The sequence below is a fragment of the Athene noctua genome, chromosome 8, assembly GCF_965140245.1.
Source record: "Athene noctua chromosome 8, bAthNoc1.hap1.1, whole genome shotgun sequence".
NCBI lineage: Eukaryota > Metazoa > Chordata > Aves > Strigiformes > Strigidae > Athene > Athene noctua.
The window spans coordinates 10,397,837-10,415,414 of record NC_134044.1 but is presented as its reverse complement, the minus strand read 5'-3'; the positions used below and the strand labels follow the sequence as shown (position 1 = coordinate 10,415,414).

At 38.5% G+C, this 17,578-nt stretch overlaps 1 protein-coding gene across 2 annotated transcripts in view; it reads left to right on the top strand.

The window, feature by feature from the left end:
• CUL3 (cullin 3) overlaps nucleotides 1-10,439 on the top strand; it is a 58,458-nt gene extending 48,019 nt beyond the window's left edge. For both annotated transcript variants that reach the window (XM_074911979.1, XM_074911978.1), the window contains 6 exons: nucleotides 553-677; nucleotides 1,012-1,108; nucleotides 2,139-2,273; nucleotides 7,250-7,436; nucleotides 9,179-9,324; nucleotides 9,969-10,439. In XM_074911979.1, coding sequence (XP_074768080.1) covers nucleotides 553-677; nucleotides 1,012-1,108; nucleotides 2,139-2,273; nucleotides 7,250-7,436; nucleotides 9,179-9,324; nucleotides 9,969-10,100 — 822 coding nt within the window. In that variant the 3' untranslated portion in view covers nucleotides 10,101-10,439. The remainder of the gene's footprint in view (nucleotides 1-552; nucleotides 678-1,011; nucleotides 1,109-2,138; nucleotides 2,274-7,249; nucleotides 7,437-9,178; nucleotides 9,325-9,968) is intronic.
• The last annotated feature ends 7,139 nt before the right edge of the window (nucleotides 10,440-17,578 follow it).

The window sequence follows — 17,578 nt, the reverse complement described above, 5'->3', positions numbered from 1 at the left end:
ACCTCAGCTGCAGAATGTTTCCTAACCAGTGCTGAATATTTATAGTAAGGGGTGTCTTTAGGGGAAGTGGCTAGGTTGTGTGTGTAAAAGTGAGTAACTGTTTACACTGCAGTCTAGAGGTAAATTGCAGGAAAAGCTCCCTATGGTTTAACATTAGATATTCAATATTTACTCTGCTTCCAGAGAGTACATTTATCGGTTTCAGATTAACTGTTTATACTACTAGCTTTACTGTAGGTCATCAGAAACCTCTTTAGAAAGAATTGTTACATGTATGAGGAGTTCTTTTTATGATCACAGATATTTCATTATTGATTAAGAATTTATTTTGTGTCACTCTTAAACAACAGAGGGGAATAATTTGGAGAATTTTTGCTGTACCGTCTGCTCTGATAGTGGTGAATTCACTTGTCTGGCTTTCTAAAAATAATGTTTATAGATATGTGTCTATTTTTGTCTCTGTGAAAATTCTAGACATTCTACACTGATACAGAAAAATGGTGAAATGTGGTCCTGTTTTAAATAGTGGATGTTTTCTTCAATTGTCCTTAGGTCTCATTAGGTGGTGTTGATCTTACAGTGCGGGTCCTCACAACAGGTTACTGGCCTACTCAGTCAGCCACACCAAAGTGCAACATCCCTCCAGCTCCCAGACATGCTTTTGAAATATTTAGAAGGTATGTATTAAAACATTCTTAGGTAGAGGTTTTAAGAAGAAACTTTCTAAACTTAACTTACAGATGTGTTTTACCGTTAAAGACATGCTAGCATACTGTTCTTCACTGCATGTGAAAATCAGAGAATGCAAGTCACACTATGAGGCTTGAATTTTTGGGAGCTTTTAGGTAGAACTCTGACAAGAGTTAGTGTTTTGAAAAAGCAAAAGTTAGAAATTTCTTAAGAGTGTTCTTAATGGCTATGGAAAGTCTATGTAACTGTTTAAAGCAATTTCCTCTTAGATACAAAATGTGAACTACATATTACTGAGTTTTCAATTCAATTATATTACAGATTTTATTTAGCCAAACATAGTGGGCGACAGCTGACACTCCAGCATCATATGGGTTCTGCGGATCTCAATGCTACTTTCTATGGGCCTGTTAAAAAGGTAAGGTATCAAGATTAAGAAAATACTGTGTCTTTTTCTTTTTTGAAAGTAAGCAAATGCACAGTTGTAATAACTTCAGAATTTTGTAAAATAAAATTTTACCTATTGATAATGCAAGAATAAGAAACAGATGCCTTCCATCAGCTTTATAATCTGATTCTTCCTTTGTAGTAGGTTTTTACTCCCACCCCCCCCACCCCACCCCCAATTTAATCTGAATGTGTCAGTTAATTTCATCTCCTTGTTACCTTGTAGAAAAGTAGAACTCTGATTTGAAGGGACTTCAGTGTTTTGAATGCTTTTGGGTTTTTTTGACTGGGAATCAGTCAAAAGTGAAATGAGACTTGTTTCTCTTCAGCGTAATTTTTCTTAATGTGAGAAAGTGTTGCTAAGCCAAGTTTAGTCTGCTTTTCATGTATGCAGAGTGCTAGCAATGTAGACAGCCTTTTTTTCAAACATGAGAACCTTAGTGGAGTTTATAGACATACAATGCTTAGTGTTTATGTATACAAGAAAACAATTTGCTAGTAATTTAGACCAGCTCTAAAATGGTAAGCTAGAGGTGGTAATGGCATGATGCTTGAGAACATAGAATGCAAAATGAAAATGAAAATGAAATCTTAGAACACAAAGTATTAATAATGGGCATTTTTGAGGATGTTCAAACTGTGTTACTGTACAATAAATACTTTTATAATTTTAAAGATAAGAGTAAGGCAACTGTAGGATGGGCAATTAGTGGAACGGGGGCAGAGAGGTGGCGGAGTCTCTGTCCTTGGAGATGTTCAGTATTTGACTGGACACAGCCCCAGGCATCATGCTCTAGATGGCCTGGCTTTGAGTGGGACCTGCAGAGGTGCATTTGATTCTAAGGCAGTACTGGAGAGACTTTCTGTTTATGACACCAGGTGTAGGCTGTTCTGTCACTGGTGTAGACTGATTCCATAGATTTCATCATATAAATTTTGTCAGACATAAAATATTTTGCAGCGGAGAATAATCTAATAGTAGTTTTGGAATTTTAAAATAGGAAGATGGCTCAGAGGTTGGTGTAGGAGGTGCCCAAGTAACTGGCTCAAATACACGGAAGCACATATTGCAAGTCTCCACTTTCCAGATGACGATATTAATGCTCTTTAACAACAGAGAAAAATATACATTTGAGGTAAGTGGTATGGTTTACTCACCTGATTTTAAATAACTGTTCTAGTCACTTTCTTGTCCTCTTGAATAGTCCTTTGAAGACCAGGTATCTCTCATTCTATTTGAGTATGGATTAGGCCAGTAAATACAGGAAGCAGATCATTAGCAATGTACCTGGGAAGCAATCCTAGTGGAGAAATTATTTGGGAACAGAAGTTTTCAGAAATGGAGTTGTGAGTGTGGTTATGCCTGTGCCATGGAGCTATAGAAAAGCTGAAGTTGGAATGCAGCAGGTGGCTCCATTTGCTCATTTTATCTTTGAGAAACTGGATTTAGAGACCAAAGGGTGCAGAAGGGTTTGTGTCCTGGCTTCAATATTGAAGTGCTTAAATTGGCAGTCTGGAGTGAGTTGTAGGATGAATCAGAACTTTCACCCCTTCTCTGAGCTGATGAGCCAGAAAGGGCAGTGAAGAAGGTCCAGATAGATTCTTAACAAGGAGACTGGAGGGGTATTGCTGGGAAAGGTTGAAGTGGTCAGCTGATAGACAGTCATGAAGAAGGTTTTAGGAGTGGAGGTGGATCCTGTGCTATGAGGTTTGAGCATCGTATTGTTAATGTCAGTTAATGATTTCAGTTTAGATACTAGCTTCTGTTTGAGGAAGCATTGGCAGCCTTGAAAAGCAGTATGGGTGCAGTTTGAAACGGATTGGATTTCCGGGTTTTCTCATCTACTTTTGACTGCGCTATGCATAGTAATTTATTTGTCTTTTTGGATTTTGCTTTCAGCTTACTTGGCATACTCCTAGCCTGTTAATAAAAAATGTTTCTTTGAAATGGTCTCAGTTGGAATTAAGGAAGGGAGGGTTTGATAAGAGGCTCTTAATAAACTACTCATAGTTCAAAAAAAGATTATTTTAGAGCACAAAGCCTTGTGTGTTGTGAAATCTATTGGAGGAGCATTACAGCTTTGAGCACTTTCTTTGAAGAATACTTGGGGCAGGGGGGGAAAAGAGGGGAACAACATTTTGGTTTTTTCTTGAAACTGGTGTTGAAATGTGACTGGTGGCTACCTTATTCCACAGAATTGTAGGCTTTATGAGTAGTAAGCCTCACCCATATATGAATAAATAATACATGGTAGAGTGAAAAATTAATTTTTAATACATGCTCTAAATTATAATTTATTTTACTAAGACCAGATGATAGAGAAATGTCCATGCGCTTTTAGTTTGTGTATGTTTTGTTTATTTCAGATTTGGGAGTTCTTATTACTTTGTGTCTCACTGTAACGAAAACATTAAGAAGGCATATTGGTTTGGTTTGGCTTCTTTGGTGAAGTGTGTGGGAGTTGTCTTTAACTCCAGCTAGGAAAGCTTATGAAAACTTAAGAGTAGAATGAATTTTATATTTGTTCATTGATTATTGAATACCATGATTAATTGCTGAATGCTAGACAACTGTTATTTCTCTGTCATATCAAATTAGTGCTTTTACTGCAATATAGCATGAGATGATTTGTGCTGTGTGCTTCTGTAAGCATAAAACTGTCTGATATACAAGTGTTTCTGGAGATTCACAGCTAAACAGATTAATTTGAAGTTCCCTTCACAGTTGAACAGACTTTGCTATTTTGTTTTGCATTCAGTGTGATTATTAATTGCAAACTCGACAAGATCTTCACAATAATCCTAATAACCATTAAGCCATGTGATTAAGAGAAAAATGGGATGACGATGATGCAAAAAGTATGCAAAAGATGCTACGGAAACTTAAAGGATTGTTGCATAGCAAAATTCTTTCACAAAAATTTACTAATTTATTATATTCCTATATAGCAATGTTTTATTAATATATGCAAAAGAACTGGTGGCCATATGGGTCTAGGTTAGTGCTACTTGAATGCAAGGGGAAGGATCTTCATGCAAGCCTTCAAAGAATCCTAATTTTTTCAAAGAATTTAATTTCTTCTAATCAAGTGTCATCTAATACTCAACATTTTTCTCTTAGTTTATAGTACATCTCTGTATTTTTAAAGGTGAAATGCACAATTTTTTAAGCATGACATCAAAACTAAGGGGAGAAATTTTGGTTTGACAAACAAGGAATACAACTGCAGCTGTAGCAGGAGTAAATTTGTTGAATTATTCCACAAAAATGAGAGGTTAGAACTTAAAACTATCTTGTTTTGTCTTTTGCTAATTTCTTTGGAAGATATACAAGTTGAAGTCTGTAAATAAAATATTTTGTCATTTCAACAAAATGACATAATGTTTTTTTCCTTCTAATTTCCTTACTTTCCTTCTAATAAATTATTTTCTGTCTAGAACTGGACAGAGGCAATTGCATACCCAGAGTCATCTCTTGTAGCCTCCAGATAAAGCTCATTTGGTAATATTTTTAGAACTAGGATTGTATAATCAGTTCTGCTCTTGTGCATGACTCTAGTGTGGTCTTTAAAATACAGCATTTTTGGAGAGGGGGGGAAAAACGTATACATTCTTCACTGTTACATCAAATTTCTATATAAAAATATGTTTAGAAAAATGATATGCTACAGACTGAAGGAAGAAGAGAGCACAGGAACATCTGTTACCCCATTTACATTCATAGCTACACTTTTTTTATCCAAGTTGAAGTTTTTGCTGCCTTCTGAGGCAGCATATTGCAGTGCAGTTCTTTCTGTGGTTCATATTTTAATGCTAGCTTATTCCGAAACCCAAATGGTTCACATACGTTAGTGGCTGAGTTGGCTAGAGTGTGAAGTAAAATTAACACAGAAATATATAGTGGTTAGTATAAGGATGTTTAGCATCAAAACCCCCTCAAATTCCATTTTGGCTCTTTGTTTTCATTTTCAGCAAAAACAGTATATATATTTCCTTATAGAAATTATTTTGTTTTGAGAGGATTAATTTTAGGTGTTGATCAGAAGTCAGAGTTTGAGAACCTGCATGTCACAGGCATTATGCCATTAATAAGCTGGATTTGGTTTGTAGCCTTGAGGCTTTATATTTCTCTTAGTCCTAAAATCTAAGTGTCACCTTCCTTTGGTTTATTAGATTTATCAATTCATTTCAGTAAGACTTTTTGTTGACCATGTAAAGGATTACAGCGATTTGGGGTTTTTTTGATACTACTTTGTGCTAGAATTGGAAAAAATGTGTGAAGGTGACAATTGTGTTTTAAATAAAGCAAATGAAGAAATAGTAATTTTTTGAGCTGCTTGGGAAGAGGCATTTTGGTACTAGCAAATAGTTAAAATATCTGTATACATATCACTTATTTCAATAGTATGAATATTTCTGAATGCATTATGCTAAGAATGCTCTTAAGTTTAAAAATGCTTTATTACTTCACAATCATCCATAAGCAGTAGGTATCAAAAATTCTGACATTTTTTCATTTTAGACTTAGTAATTTAGTTATTCATCTAAAATGAATTTGAACTCTTGTCAAAACCAGTTTCACATGATTTCATGTTAAGTCAACACTGTACATCTAACATTGGGTCTATAGTTGAAAGGTAAGGCTTACTCTGAGCCTTGGCATCAGAGAGACCCGGTAGTAAGATGTTGTATGAGATGCACTGTAATTAATGACAGAGTCCAAGTAGAGGCCAGTACATCCAAATTATTTTGACTGCATGTTGTCAGTGGTGGATGACCACAGAAGTGGCTTTTTTTTCTGGATTATTTAAAAAATAGTACATTCAAGAAATAATATAATTTAATAAAACTTAGTTATATGCTGAAGGTTGTTGTGGGTTTTTTTGTGGGCACTGTTTAAAGAACATTTTTAACAAGGTCTTTATAGTTCTTTACATAGCATTTTGATCACTGGGGGTTGTTAGTGCTGCTTTTAGCCTGTAGGTCATCAGTTTGACTTGTGTGCCATGAGAATTAGGAATTTATGGGGACAGTGTAAGAGCTTGATACTGCTTTTGGAACTGAAGGTGGGGAAGCTGATAGTGACAGCTCTTGTGGGCAGTTACATGTCTGTGAGGCTTATTTTTTTCTATTTGGTGGTTTAATCTTTAGTTGCTAGAGGTCCTTCGAGTCTAAATGGGAATGTGAAATCAAAGATGTTTGCAGTTTCCTCAAACTAGAAAAAGGAAGAAAATAGAGATAAAGCTAAAATGAACTTCTAATGAATGGGAGCTCAGTAAGTTAGTTTTGAGGAAGCAGTAGTAGTTGGCCTAGTCCTAGAGCGTGTTAAGACATTTTTCTGCATCCAGGACAATTCATTTGCAAACTCATGATCGCTGGTGACTTACCTAATATATGGCTCTCAGCTGAACTCTTAAGAATACTGACAGAGGTGCAACAAGTTGTCTACATGTTTTTACAAAGATTGTTCTTCAAAGGTCATATGTTTGCTGCACTGTGATGGGGTTTTTTGTATTTCACCTGGAGAAGTCCTAGCTGAGGGCGTCTGGGCTGTAAATAAATTGTTTCAGGTTATTCAGAAAGGAAGTGTAATCAATCTAGAGTATTTCTGTGTTATGGTGAAACTAGACCTTGTTTGCTTCCATTTGTGAAGGCCCTGATTTCAACAATGCTGCTAAATGCGAAAGCATTTATGCAGTGCTTTGTCAGGAATGCTCAGGAACATTATTGATGTTTCCTATCACTGAGTTACTTGGAAGCTTTGGATTCACTCTCTTCAGCAAATATTGGAGACAGTGAACAAATCCTTTCAGCCTTCTCAAAAAATCACACTGAAGTGAAACAGCTGGCTGCTCATTCTGCTTTCAGCTCATGGTGACTATTTACTTGACAGAATTTACTGTCTGCATTGACCCAGGTGGATCATTTTGCATAATACATATTGAGACTTTGCTACTGAATGAATTCTAACCTTTCAAGCCTCAGAATTGTAATAGTAGTGTTATTTTGCACGCTTTGAAGGTGGATATTTTAAGCAATCAGTGCTGTTGGTCGCAAAACATGATACTTACTTCTGTCATAGCCATAAACTAATTAAGGTATTTTTCTTTAGGAAATTCAACAAGAAACTGATATCCCTGAAAGAGAACTGGTTAGAGCCCTACAGTCCCTTGCGTGTGGCAAACCAACACAACGTGTTCTTACAAAAGAGCCTAAGTCAAAAGAAATAGAAAATGGTCATATATTTACAGTGAATGATCAGTTCACATCTAAACTACACAGAGTCAAGATTCAGACGGGTGAGTGACCTTCATATTCTACTGTCTTGCAGTCCCAAAACTGCCTTAAAAAGTCAAAGTATCTTTTGCAGGATCGATGTCCATATGAGTAAGAGGAAGAGAGTAATTTTTGTTCCTGATGATTGGCTGCATCAAAATGAAAATTTAAATATTGAGAAAAGGAAATCCTAGTTAAGCCTTTTACTTTACAAAATTTGTAATTATCCCTTAAAAGGAAATGTTGAGAAAGAAATAAAATTCAAATTAAATGGTAAAATAAAAATATGCTACTGATTGGTTCAAAAATAGGAAAATTGCCTCATAAGTTGCTGTACTGCTGAGAAATGGAGTGATGTTTTTAGCCCACGATATAACAGCCATTTCCAAGTGCCAGGTAGTTATAAAGTTTTGGGGCAATGACTGGGTTTAACAAATAGGAGAAGCTGATTGGTACAATACCACCTCATTAGCTCAGCAAAGTGTTTTGTACATTAGCTCAGCAAAATGTTTTCTGTTATGCATAAGTTTCTGTATAAGTTTCTAGACCTTTTGCCTAGAAAGCTCTCTGGAAATAATTTGAGTTGTAGCATTGCTGTGGATACACTTCCTATAGTATTTTGGAAGATTAGTTCTTACTTTTAGTACATCTAAAAATATTTTCTGACTTTGCAGATCTCAGTACATAAAATACACAGCATCATGGGCAGTATTTTAAGTGCAACATTGTAATTCACATGCGGTTTGTTGCACGTAATGTAACTTGGGCTTCTGTGCAGCAGGCTGTGTCCAGGGATGTACACATGTAAAACCCAATAGTACCTACATACGTTCCACTGCACGTATCCCTCTGTGTCAGCCATAGCTAGACTGCCTTCGTGCCTGTGCAGAGTGCTGTGCTGTCAACACATTTGCCATGTCTAGAGAGTTTTCCTGGTGAGCAGGAACACAGCAGCCAGATGAGGATGTTGAGAACCCTCTGATCAGGGCCCTAGGCACTTCCCTGGCATAATTAAAGTGATTTCTGTGACAGCTGTTTGAGCTTTAGTTGAATTTTACTTTGTCATTGCCACTCCACAGATGTCTGTGAATATGATGTGGGGTTCAAGATGGTTTAGGGGCAAATTGCATACTTGTGGTTTTATACCAGATACACAAAAAAAAGATTTCTTATATATATATCTCTTTAAAACTGAGGAATACTTGCAGCTTTAGAGTGAAGGGGGAGAAGTGGTACAGCAGTGTGGGAGGAGGGCTTGGTTATAATGATGCTTGGGTGAAAGTGTAAGAAAAGCTAGACATAAGGGCAGCAATAAAGCATAAATAAAGGAGAGTACAAAGAATATATTTGGAGAGGACAAAGTTGGACTCTTTCTTCTGACCGATGAACTTTTGAAGTATTTAACTAGTTTGTGAAGTAAATTTTCAATCCTTTTTCTATTTTAATTAATGGATTATTTGCAATATTAAAGAGAAAAATACTTAATGGGAGTGTGGGGGTTGGTGGTGCCTGTAAGCAGATTTGAGTACTGTTCAAATTTTAGCATAGCAATAATTAAATAACAGATTGTTACCTTGTCAGTTGCTATCAAAATATGCCAGAAGGTGTTAATCTGTTCTTGTGGCTGCTTTTCACAAAAAAATCAAGTTTGAGAATGTCAAAACTCAGGAAAATATAACTTGATGTCTAGATGAAATAAATAGTGAAGCTAACACACAATTTTAATTTTGCTAACGTACTTTACATTCTCTTTCTTTTCTTTAAGTTGCTGCCAAACAAGGAGAATCTGATCCAGAAAGGAAAGAAACAAGGCAGAAAGTAGATGATGACAGAAAACATGAGATAGAAGCTGCTATAGTTCGGATAATGAAATCTAGAAAGAAGATGCAACACAATGTGCTAGTAGCAGAGGTATACTTGTATATAGTTTTGATATGAGCTTGGGAATACTTTTTGCTTTCCTTTTAATACATGAAAGTTAAACAGCTCTCACTAATATGATTCTGAAAGGCTTTTGAGAGATGCTGTATTTAATCCATGCTTTTTTTTTTCTGTGTATTTGAAGACATCTGAACCTTCCTTCCTCCTTTTAGTGCTATTATGATGATATCAAATGTGCTGAAACAAGTTGATGACAAAAACCACTGTACTTAAGATCAAAGCAGAAAATACTTAATGTTGTTACTGTTTGGTCCAGGTTTGAGAGATTTGAGCTCTTAGCAGAGAAAGAGCTCTGCTGCTCTTAACTCCTGACAGCTTCAGGAGTAGTACGCGTTTTCCACTCTTGAACTCCCGTAGGGCTGTGAAACTGAGAGGATTCTCAGGTTGTGACCATGCCTCAGTGGAGGCTAAGTACTTTGAATCATACCCAAAAATAAACAAGCAACCAACTGATGGGTGGAAAAAACCTGTCAGTTTGCAGACTGCTTCTGTAGTTCATGGTTGTAGCCAGCCCTGTCTAAATATAATTTTCTCATTGTTTTGGTCAGTTAGGATACTTAATAATCTGACTTGTCCTGTGATCTCATATTATTGGGTTTGATCTTATGTTTTAGGTAACTCAGCAGCTGAAGGCCCGATTCTTACCAAGTCCAGTTGTTATTAAAAAACGTATTGAAGGACTTATTGAGAGAGAATATTTGGCACGAACACCTGAGGATCGCAAAGTATACACTTACGTAGCATAAAATGCGTTCAGAAAATTTGATTTATTCTTGGACTATACTCTTCGCATGAACTGGGAAGTTCTTTTAAATCATTAATATTAAGACGACCATCTCTTCTATTAAATTACAATACATGTTCTAGACCATTCAGATCAAGGCTTCTACTCCTTTTGAGAGTTTTCAACATCGATTGATTGAGCTTCAGGCTTTTCAACGTTATCCCTGTAGAGATCATCCTTACAATTCTTCGGGAAAATGTGAATGTGCCGCGTTTGTTTTCAATACTGTATGAAAACAGAAAAATAAAAACAAATTTAGAAAATACAGCTCATTTAAAAAAATAAAATTGTTGGAATTTCATTTCCCCAGATCTTCAGTGTTGATGTAAATGTGTTTCTGTAGTGTTGCTTAGCACTTCGCGCATTGTATAAGTTGGGTTAAAAAGAAACCACAACTGGTAAGGCAGAATTCCCAGTTATATTGCTCTGCTTCAAATGTTTCTTTAACTAGCCATGTTTAATTTAAATATTTGGTAATTTCTTGAAGACCCAAGAAGACAACTTGAGCATGTTTCACTCTTCCAGCTGCACTCACTGTTCCAACAACATGAATGAGGAACTTCTGGGGGCTCAGGAAAGACCGTAATAATTTTGGCTTTCCCTTCTGTAATTTGAGTTCTTCTAAATTAAACTCTATATTGATTAGGTTTGTCTGGTTTCTTTATAGGAAAAAGGAAAAGATCTTAGTGTGTATAAACTGTATAATAATTTTTGCTGTTGTACTCACTGCTGATGGTGGATTGTACAGGGCGATGTTTTTATTTCACTAAATGTAGACAAAATAAATTTAAAATAAATGGATTTAGTGTACACAAGCAACTAATTCAAGTGTGTTAGAGTACAGGGTTGACAATCTTTTGGAACTAAATACTGTCCCCTGGGGAAACATACTGGGATTATATTTTGTTAATAAACATCATAGATGGATCTGCAGCCACAGGGCTTCCCATCATAAGTGCATATTTCAGGAGATTAAAGGGAAGCCAGTGTGCACTATTTGTTTTTAAAAATGCATTTTAAACATGCAATAAACAATTGTTACTGTAATGAAATTTTTAGTTCTTACCCCGGAACTTTTTTCTTCTTGTCAGTATGCTGCAAAAATAGATTAAAAATTGCAGTTTAGTGGCATCATTATTCTCAGTTAAAAATTGTCTGAAGGATGCATTGCACTGCAGAGTTCTTATTAAACAGTATTTCTAACATTCCATTGCACGTATTACATGGTTTCTCTACCATAGCTATTCTTCTGTTTTAATTCAAAACAGTTGGGGTTTTTTTCTTGGTTCACATTAATTTCATCCGTAGGTACTGAAAAATACAGTTGGGATGAGCTTCCCACTATGTACAGCTGGAGTTGAAACAAAAAGAAAAACTTGGTTATAGAGCATTAAGATACTGCCAGAGCATTTCTTGATTTAGCTGTAATAAACAAATAGGTGGTGGTGGTGGTGTAATGTAGTAGTGTGATGGGAGACTATTTTTCATAATGTGTCCCCAATTTCACCCCTCTCCAGGCTGTTAAGATATAAATCCTGGCTATTGTTCGGGGACTGGAATTGGGGTGATATTTTAGCTTGGCTATTCTGAAGCTTTTTTTTAAGAATCTTCGTTTACTGCCCACCCTCGACACACAGACACACGCTTTTAAGAGGTGGCTAAGGGACTTTCCTGCCATTGTTCATCTATAATTCAACCCCAAAAGAAAGCAGCTAGGCCATCAGCCATTCTAAAGTGTCTCTGTACAGTATATGAAAACTTCAATAGAAATGTAATCATTGTTTAGCCATAGAACAATACTAAATATAGGCTGGATGAGATCTGGCTTTTGGAACGTGTCTTAAAGTTATCAGAAACATCTCACTCTTGCATGTATCAGTATGAAGGGTTTTTTTACGTATATCTTATTCTTTAATAGCATGAATGTGGTGATAATTGCATGCGAATAATTTTCCACGTGCTTTTCAAGGAGAAATGGATTCATGTCCTTCCCTGTGAAGCTTATAAAGATACTAATGTTGCTATCCATGACAGGGGGACTTTGTCCTTAGCCCTGTGATTGTACTTCTGCTATAGGAAGCTTTCGGTCTCTGGTAGCTTTTGGAAGTGTTGAGACTTGAACGTTACATGAATCACTATATAGTTATGTGTTTAAGGGTGGTTTTTTTATAAGATACGTGGGCAAGAGTGTTTGCTAAAAGAATAACAGGTGGTGATGACTATTGTCAGTAACAAATAACTAAAGCGTATAGTTTCAATTATAAATTTAATAAAATTTTGAAGACACTGATTATTCAGGAAGGGACTTTTGCTGATATGACCTTTTGGAAGTGTGCCCTTTACCATGGAACAAAGAGATCATGATACTGAGGATTTAAAGATAGAGAATGTGAAAGCTGGTCAGAGAGAGTAAGACATCACTAGGACCCCGCCTGAGGTGAGTTTGATGCTCGTGCCTTTATGCTGTTCATGTACATGAGTGATTACAGTCCATGAAAGAATTCTGCTATGCTTTATCTAATTTTTGCTTCCTTTCTTAATTTCCACTTAAGACATCTTTGTAATGTTGTTAAAATCTCATCAGTAGGATCGTAGTTACATGTATGAGTATAATTATCGGTAAGTTTGGTTTCTTTGCATTAATGTGCAGTTAAATGCAGTAACAACATAATAAGCATGGAGTTTAATTCTTTAGAATTTTTAAAATTAAAAGTAGAGTTTGAGTTTTATAGCTATTTGAAGGTACATAGGCATGTACTTTCCTTGTAGACAAGTTTATTTTAAAGGGTCGAGAGTACACTTCATTTACCATGATAACAAATAAGATTATCCTGTGTATCCCCGATTTAGTTCTTGTTTGTTTCAGTGTTAGCTACCTTTACAGCTTTGCTTTGTTCTTTCTGTCTCCTAGAATTAATCTGTGCAATTTCCCCATTTGTTACAGAACAAATGAATGCTAAGCATGTCTGCAAAGCAGATTGAGTCTTGGATGCTAAGCTGCTACTGGATGAAATGTCTGCCCTCTCTCCCTCTCATAAAGACAAACTTTGCCTGTTGACCGTAAAGCTTCCAATGTAATACTGTCTGTTCTTGTTACCTTTGCTCATTGAGAATTGGCAGCTGCCATAAGATTTACTTTCTTGGACCTGTAAAAACAGAAGCACTGCACGAAATATTCTGGATGACTGAAGTGTTTTTATTTGCATGTATTGTAATCAAATTGTACAGTACCTGATAAATGACACATGTAGATGGTAATAGAGCCTGTCATGATGCATAGTTTAGGGGATAAGCTTGCAGAGATGGTGTTCCCATTTTGTCAAAAGTAGCAAAAACTGGAACTACTTGTGGCCTCTAGTTATATGTCTAAAACTGGCCAGAGCCTTTATAGCTCAATCAAACTCCGTAACTCTGCTTTGTTCCTCACAGTGGTTAGAGGCGAGGTGGGCTCTCATCATTAACTCCCCATTCCTCAGAGCCCCTGTGGCTTACAGCAAGGATTTGCCCATCTAGAACCAGGCTCACAGTAGTGTGTAGAGCTGGTAAGAGGCATCGTCTTGGGTCTGTACCATAAAGCCCAACTTCTGTTAATACTCATTTTGATAACTTGGATAGTAAGTGAAATAACCAATATGCTCCGTCCGAAGTGTGAGTTTAATGGCTCCTTTGTCTTCTGGAATGTGTCATGTGAAAAGTTTATAAAATGCAGAACTTGCTCCTATTCAGCTTTCAGTTGGATAATAATAATTCACCTTTCCGTCCTTCAGTATGTAGGGAGGTGTTCATAGACATTGCCTGCAAACTGGATTGAATATTCTGAATCAGGTGGCTTTGTCATGTCCCGCTCTTTCGCCTCTCACAGGCTTTAGCCGTGTTTTAACTCTATATCTAGCATGGCAGAAGTGAATGTTAATGTTGGAATACAGAGATGCTGTTTTAAATGAAAGTAGTGGCATAGCTTTAACAAAGCTGTGACGAACAGGCAGTGCGTGACGGCCCCCACCTCTGCAACCTGGCGTACACTGTGGGCATGGTGGTCTCCTTCGGAGCAGCAGGTCTCCCAGAGGTGCTGTGGTTCATACGTTTGGTCTGACCTTACTGACGTGAGCAGCCCTCTCTCACTGCAGGAGGGTGCTGCTGGGTTGGCATTACTGCAGAAGCTTATAAAACAACTTAACTTCTGTCAGGGTCTTGCTCTTCATTTGTCCTCCAGAACTGGACCTTTGATGGGGGGTGAGACCACAGGAGTTAACGTGTCTAATATCAAGATGAACATGAGGTTTATGGATAGGAACAGAAATAACATTTAAACATACAGCAGTGATGTTTCATTAATTATTCTTTCTTCTGCAGTTCAAAACTTCTGTTCCTCCTCTTTGAGCACCATGTTGCTGCGCTTCACTTAATTTGTATGCCTTATCCTCCAAATGCTGGCAAAGCATTGACGTTTGATCTGTCAGAAGCTGAAGCGAAGGTGGTGTGGTGTGTAGTGCACGCTCAGGAAAGGAACGTTTAGGCAGCGGAGTGACGTGTGTTTGCAGTGTGGGGCTGCTTTGCTGTCATCGCAGTGTGTCAGCTGTCATGGGGGGAGGAAGGGGCATCTCGGGCGGGGAGAGCAAGGGAGGTGCATGGAGCAAAACTTCTGAAATTGTGGTGGGTGTTGTCAAACCTTGTGCAAAATGTGCGTTTGGTAACTTGTATTCATCGTGTGTTGAGCTGTGCTGCTGGCTGTGGCATGCCCCATGGCTTCCAGCAAGCAGTAAGCCTTACGGGAGAGCTGCTTCTAACCCCAAACCAGATGCTGCAGTTCAGAACTGCCTGAACTCAGAACTTGCGACACTGATGGAAGCGGGGGGGCCCAAGGGCGGGCCCAGTCCCGCTCCCGCCGCAGGGCGAGGGGGGTCAGACAAGCCCCGGCCGGGCTGAGGGTGGGGTGCTGGGGCCCGGCCCCCCTCGCTGGGTCGGTGGGGGGGTGTTGGGGCCCCTGTGCCCCCGGGAGCCGGCGGGGGGGACAGCGCGGTCTGACGGGGTCGCCGCCGCAGCACCGGGGGCCGCCGCCCCCTCCCCTCCGCACGGGGCCCTGCTGTAAGCTTTCCTCTTTCTTCTTTTCTCCCCTTTCTTTTCCTTGCCCCGTCTAAAGCTCTATCAAACATCCAGTAACGCCTTCAGCAAGCTGCTCCTACGGCTCCTGACTCGAAAGCATGTGTTTTGGACCGGCAGGGATGGGGCAGAAAAAGCAACTTTTCTCCCCGTTTAGCACGAGGCAAAGGAGGACTGAGAGTTACATACACAAGGTCAGGTGATGAAACAAAACAGCGTTAGGTCTGTGAATTGCATCTGAATGTCATGAGTTTTCAATCTGGTCATGGGACATCTCTTTAAGTTACAATGTCGGATTTTAGTTCCTGAGTGTGTTTCTTACAAGCTGAAAAAACCTGAGACTTCCAAAAGCCACAGAAATTGTGTGAATTAGTTAACAGTGATAAATATATTTGTTATGCTTATTATTTATTATCTAGTTATTTATTTTCCATTCTATCTAGTGTAACCACCTCTTTGGGTAAGTGTTTAGGGAATTGAGGTAACCTGAGTTGTAGCATGTACTCGGGGCAGGCTTAAGGAACTGAATAGAAGAATACAAAGGAACCCTGTCTAGACTGAAATCCTGGTGTCGTGAGCTCTGTTGTTCCAGCAATTGGCCTGCAGTTACGTGGTCTGACAGCACTTGGGCTCACTAGTTAGTGCCTTCATAAGGAAACGTGCATTATGGAAATCAGGGAGGGATTCACCCTCCCAGAAGGAGTATTTCCAGAGCTGTTGGAAACGCTTGGTATCTCCTGTGTATGTTTCGTGTTGAGTGATATAACAAACTATGATTTTGCAGTTCATAGAGGTTCTTAACATCAAGCACTGCATTGGGCAGGAGCACTGTGATACTGCAGCTTGTTCCAGAGGTTCATCAGGCAGCAGCAGTAAGCAACTCCTCGGTGCCTTTAATATTCACTGGGTGGGTGTGAAAGGCAGGGGCTGCACTAAACAAAAGGTGCTAGGAACAAGGTACCCGCTGGTTTCTTTAACACTGAGCTTTTGTAAGAACCCTGTTATATGCACATTCACTACAGGCACTTGTCTCTGGCTGACACTGTCCAACACTGGAGGTTGGTATGAACAGTGCTGTAACGGCATGTTGACCAACACCATTGCTGTGGTTTGCTCTGTGTCTCATAGCTTTAACTAGGAAAAACACCTCTTGAAATCTGTAGGAATTCATCCAAGTTCCAGGCTGTGTGACAGTGCTGGGTGCTCGACAAAGATCTCAGTTGCTTGTTCCCTTGAAGGAATTTCTCCTTACTGCACTCAGGTGAAGCTTGAAATTGCATATCTCCAGGGAAGCAGATTTCTCAAAGTAATGAGTATAAACTCTAGTTCTAGGACGTCTTGATTCAAATTAAGCCTACTGTTAGTCTTTTCTGAGCTGGAACCCAGGTGAGGGAGTACTGTCTGAAGCTGCACTTGGCTGTCAGTTCGGTCCGTGTGTTGTGATATAGAATAATATTTTATACTGAATCTGCTCAGGTAATAACTGCATCATAAAATGAAGAGCAGCAGAAAAGTGAAGTTTTAGCTAGAAAGTGGTGAATAATAGACAGAAAAGAGTGAAAATACTATTCTAAAGGGTAGGAGATATGCTCCAGGTTCTCAAATCACTGGGCTTCTGCACTTTAGCTGCAGTAACAATTGTGCTCTGAAAATCCAATGGTCTTATTACCTGGGGACAATTATGCTTTCTCTCTGGTGAGCTGCTAGGATCATCTTTAGTCTGGTGAGGTTTTTACCCTCTTGTTTTTAATCTTAGTTTTTTATTAATCTCATTATGTTAGTACCTGGAGCCTCAGTTGTGATCACATTGTATTTATCCTATATGTGAAAAGCCACAGCACTGGTTCTTGCTTTAAGGAGCTTATTATTGTATTTACATTTAATGTGAATGTCTTTATTTTTAAAACTTTGAAATTGAGCCAAGGTTTTCAAGGCCAGCCTGGCAGTTTTAGGGAAGTGCACTCACAAACTGTGGTTTTGCAGCATAATATTTCTGCCTCATTCCACACTAAGGCTGTGAGGTTCAGGCAGGTACTTCTGGTCCTTCAGTCTTCTCATACCAAACACAATCTGACCTTTGTTTTCACAGTTTTTGCCTGCAAAGAAGATCTTGCAAATGTGGTGTGACTGTAACTAAAACAGTTCTGCCTGGGTCTCCAGATAGCCGCTGAGAGCAAGTAGACTATGTCAGGCTGTTTATCCTAAAGCAAGAAGACATAATCCTGTTCAGGAGAGTCGGGCCTGTTTCACCTCCTCAAGTCCTGGAACTGCTGACTTGGATTAGCTGTGGACAAGACAAGGAAATTCTCTGGAGAGATGATGGTCTGAGAGCCCCTTGCT